This window comes from Manis pentadactyla, chromosome 10, assembly GCF_030020395.1.
Source record: "Manis pentadactyla isolate mManPen7 chromosome 10, mManPen7.hap1, whole genome shotgun sequence".
NCBI classification, from domain to species: domain Eukaryota; kingdom Metazoa; phylum Chordata; class Mammalia; order Pholidota; family Manidae; genus Manis; species Manis pentadactyla.
Genome location: NC_080028.1, coordinates 97,296,634 through 97,301,536, shown reverse-complemented (window position 1 = coordinate 97,301,536; position 4,903 = coordinate 97,296,634). Strand labels below are relative to the sequence as shown.

Genomic DNA, 4,903 nt, shown 5'->3' with positions numbered 1-4,903 from the left:
CTCCTGCGTCCTGAATTGGATGTTTTCCCACTAAGTCTTTTTGTGCATGTGACATTTTATTCATAGGATACATAAAAGATGGTGAAATTTCTGGGTTAAAGTGATACACATGATCAGAACTTTTATACAGAGAATAGACTTTCTTAATTGCAATTCACGGGCAGGCTCTGGGAAATCCATAGACTTGCTGAAATTGTAGGCACCATTTGAAGTGGGGGTGAGCACAGGTACCATATTCTATGATTCCAGGTCCTCAAAATGTTCTCTTGGGCTCAAAGGTGCCTGAGGGGTGAGGATGCATCCCTCTGTACAGAATCCTGAACCTAGTGTCAGTGAACATTGAGCACAAGAGCTCTGTTCTGCCAAGAGTTTTAAAGTTAACTTTTGAGTCCAAGTCAATGTACCTGGGATCTTTCTTACATACCTGTGTCACTCTTGTAGGGCTGACTGTTTCTGCTTACCCTGAATTTCCTAGCCACTCACTAGACATGCTCTGTAGGAAAACGTGACAGCGGGCGAGAGTCCACCTGTGTGTCAAGTGGAGAGTGGAGAGGACACGTCATCTGTGGGGGAGGGTTGAAAGGTGACCTGGACAGCTCGAGGATCATCTTGGGGGGTGGTCAGAACTTGGGCCAGTGGCAGGAGACATTGTTTGCCCCTATTCGGATGGACTGGCAGTTGCCTGTTTTTCCTTCAAACTGGTTACTAGGTTGCAGCAACCTATGACCTCACAAGGGTTCCAGCCCTCCTGGTTGGCAGGTGCTTGGCAGCACAGGTAGCCAGTAGCATCTTCTCAGAGCTTTCTCCACTCCTAGCGTCTCCTCAGCCTGGAGTAGGGATAACGGGCTCACATTCAGTGAGAATCCACAAGAGGAGTTTGGACAGGGTCTGGTCCCGGAGAGGGCAAGACCTGGGGAGAAATTATGGCCAGTGTTCCATCGAGTTCCCAGGCTGTGAGCCAGAGGCCCCAGCCTGGCCCTTCCGGGCACCAGCCAGACATGATGCTGGACGCACAGAGACCAGGACCACCAGGTGAGGCAGCGGAGGGACGAGGGGCTTGAGGACGGAGAGCCGACGGCAGGAAGGCCTACCCAGGTGGGGTTTGTGTGAAGGAAGGAGACACTCAGAAAGCCAGGGACTGGAGGACGAGGGTGTAGGTGTGGGGACAAGGACACACATGGGGAAGGGCACCTGGAGGAATTATCTAAATGAGGAAGGGTGTTGAGAACGGGGAGACGGAACAATGGCAAAGTGGATGGGGGCAGATGGCTGCCAGCAAAGGAGAAGGATGGAGAGATGGCTGGGGAGAAGGCCACAGTCTGCGACAGCAGAGACACTGGGGGCAGCTTGTCTTTTGGGGGTAGTTGGGGGGGACACGGGGACCGAGGGATGAATCGCAAAGACAACAGCTGGACGCTGTCGCCTGGTTTCCTTGTCCAGCAGCCCAGGCACACAGCAGCCCTCTGCCAGAGGGCTCCGGCCGGCGCAGGCAGCGGGAGACGTCAGCCGCTCTCCAGGAGTCGGAGGAGGCAGCCACAGGCGAGGAGGACGCCTGGGTCCTGGAGATGCTGTGCGGCCTCAAGATGAGGCTGAAGCGACGGCGGGTGTCCCCGGTGCTGCCCGAGCACCACGAGGCCTTCAAAAGGTTGCTTGGTAGGGGGAACCCTGAGGCCATTCCCTTTAGAGAAACTTCCAGCGACAAGACTTTTCCAATGGAAAAGAATTCCCTGCCAGTTGGTGACCTCTCTGTTCCCAGAGGACTCCTCCAGGGACACTTAGAAATAAGGCAGGATTAGGCCAGAGGCAGAAGCAGTCTGCACTTGGCACACGAAAGCTCGGCTTCCACTGCACCCCTGAGGCTCTCAAATCTAAATGCCTCCGTCAGCGTGCAGGGTGCTGACAGGCCATTGGGCGCGCTGATGTGACCGTCAAGGGAGACGATGCCTTCCTGCACGGTGACGGAGCACCACCTTCAGTAGGATCAGACCTGTGCACATCACCTACTGACAGCTGCCACCCCACCCAACGACCCAAGAAGGGTGGCACCATCTTTCTGGCCCAAGGAGTGCACCTCGGCCTCCCCACCCCAAAAGGTCCCGTCAGGAGGCACGGCTGCTCTCTGCTCGGCCCTGCTCCGGCTATCCATCTAACCTGTGCCTCTCTTCCCAGGGGACCCTGTTGTGAAAAGATTCCTGGCCTGGGACAAAAATCTGAGGGTATCTGACAAGGTAACTTTGTCCACACTGCCCTTTGCGGGGCCTGGAGGCTCCTTGCGTGTGAAGGGGCAGCCCTGCCCGCACCCCCACGCCTCTGGGGTCCGCCCCTTTGGCTGCCACCGCAAGTCCCTTCTCGCCTCAGCCCTGGGGACTCCCCTTTGTGCCAGCTTATCAAAGACCCTTCTGATGGCGGCTGTCCTAAACACCCAGCATCCCACCGGCAAAGCCTGCCATCCAGGAGCGTCCTAAAGTCCTTCTCCCCACACGGGCGGGGTCTGCCCCCAGCCTCCCCCTCCCTCACCCTTCCGTCCTTCCTCTTCCGGGATGTGACCGCTGTCCTGTGGCGTTCTCCTCTTCCTCAGTATCTCCTGGCCATGGTCATAGCATATTTCAGCCGGGCTGGCCTCCCCTCCGGGCAGTACCAGCGAATTCACTTCTTCATAGCTCTGTGAGTATTGCTGTCAGTTGCCGGCCATCAACATTCAGTCCTCTGGGAGGGCGGAGGGAGAGGTGTGGGACTCTGACCTTGCATTTCTTTTCTTTTTTACTCCACGTGTACTGTTCACTTTGGTATGCCAAGGATAGGATTATAACAGAGCGGTTTCTATACTGTTGTCTGTGGAGACAGACAAGCCTAACACCAGTTAAAACACAAGAACAAACAAAAGACCACATAAAGCCCTCCTAAGAGTAGGGATAGAATGGGCACCACGCTGTCCCCAGGTGGCCAGGCTTGAGACCCCACCACCTCCGAAGCCTCGGCCACTCTCCTGCCCGAGTCCACGTCAAGTGGACCGTCCTCCTCTGGGTTCCCAGGCGGACGCCACAACGCAGGCCCTCGTCATGTGACACAGATCGAGTGCAAACATTCCCCACCCGCGCTTCCTACAAGGCTTTACATGCCCCAAATCCTCGGAGAACACAGGTCTAATGCTCCCGCCCCTCCTCAGCAATGCCACCGGCTAAGGGGGTTCTAAGCCGAGGCCAGCCTTCTCAGTCTGAACTCAACCCTCCCCACAGTCAGCATCACACTTGCTTATGGTCCTCATATTGCACTGCTTTGTTCCAGTGCTCCATCTGAAATCCCTTCCCTCTGTTTTCGCATTGTGTCTTCTGACTTGTAGGTGTCTTTCACACACACATATATATATATTGGAAGAAAATGACCTTTCCTAAAAGTCGGTGCAAAGAGCACGACTGTTACCACGCCTCCCCTGGCCCCCTAACTGCAGTCCCCCAGTAGCACATCAGCTAACATCCTAGTGTCATGTCATCTTCTGGGTAATAGTTACTTCCTATCTCCCCCATCCCCTTCTCCAACCCATCAGACCAGACCCCGTCGTAGGCAGGTCCTGTCAAAATATCCACATGTTCATAAAGCCCTCAGCACGCTACTCTGTGTTGCAAACGTTTAAGCTTCACTGAGTCCATGAGGCGATCAGTATGGCATTTGACTGTGAGATAAAAGCATCCGTCCATCCGTCCATTCATTCAATGAAATCATCTTGTAGACTGCATTCCATGCCAGGGACTAGGAGGGCTGGGAGGAAAGCCTTGAGAAGGGCACATGGCACCCATCATCCAGCCTGAGCCACACGGTAGGGAAGTTAGGACTACAGAAACCGGCTAGTCAGTTCCTGCCCTCTGGATACGCACACATGCTCACTCCGCAGGGAGCCACAGGGTGCGCACATACAACCGGTTTAAAGGGCACAGGGAAGATGATGGGGACATTGCATAGAAACTGCACTGCTCGCCCTCAGGCCTCCCCAAAGGCCTTTGTCTTCAGCATCCAGCTGTGAGAGGTGCCCTTCAGGTCCCTGCCCCGCAGTGGCTTCTTGATGACTGGGTGGCCCTGTGTGATGCTGGTAGGGCTCCCGTAGGTCCTCTGTCAAGTTCAGCCTGTGCCTCTCCTTGGAAGCTGACCTCGGCTGGGGATCCTTTCCGTCTTGCTCCTGACCAGCAGCCCGATGTCTCTCCCCAGCTACCTGGCCAACGACATGGAGGAGGACAAAGGCCACAAACTGGCCATCCTTTGGCTCCTCTATGGGAACGACCGTTCCAAGAGTCGTCTGTTCCACCAACAGCGAGTCCAATTCGCCCAATCCATGGGCTGGAAGGCCTGGGTCTCCCGGGAAGAGTGTGAGGAGGTGCGTGAGCAGCTGGGCTCTGGGGGCGGGGGGACCGGACTGCAGTTGGGGGAACATGGGATCGTGGGATGTGGAGGCGTGAAGGAACTGGAGGCTGGGCGAGGAAGGAGGGGTCACCTGAGGCCAGAGCCACCTGCCTTCCAGATCCAAGCGTTTGACCCAGAGCTCCCGGTGTGGAAGCGAGACCGCAGCCTGCTCGCTGTGTGAGCGCTCCCGGGACCACGGAGGCCTGGGCTCACCGGCACAGAAGAAGGGAAGTCTGGATCCTCAGGTGCAGACAGAGCGCCTCGTTGTGTCGGCTTAGGAAGTCACCCTTCCAGACATTGACTCCGCACCCAGCCACAGGCCGAGGAACACACGCAGGTATGACCCCTGCACACAACTAGAAGGGAGGGCGTGATCATCCTGGGTGATCAGGAGCCATACTGCCCGTGACTCAGTCCATTGACTGCTCTTCCCCTCTCCGTCCTCTAACACCCATATTGCCTTGGTCTTAGGACAGAAAGTCACAGCCCTCCACTTCGGCAGCTGCCCACG

At 56.2% G+C, this 4,903-nt stretch overlaps 1 protein-coding gene across 1 annotated transcript; it reads left to right on the top strand.

Annotated features, from left to right (window-relative positions):
* Positions 1–923: 923 nt before the first annotated feature.
* Positions 924–4,573, top strand: LOC118933643 (speedy protein E4-like). The gene is made up of 6 exons (XM_036928181.2): positions 924–1,032; positions 1,444–1,653; positions 2,170–2,228; positions 2,579–2,664; positions 4,201–4,366; positions 4,511–4,573. The coding sequence occupies exons 1-6, from the start codon at positions 924–926 to the stop codon at positions 4,571–4,573; spliced, it is 693 nt and encodes a 230-aa protein (XP_036784076.2).
* The last annotated feature ends 330 nt before the right edge of the window (positions 4,574–4,903 follow it).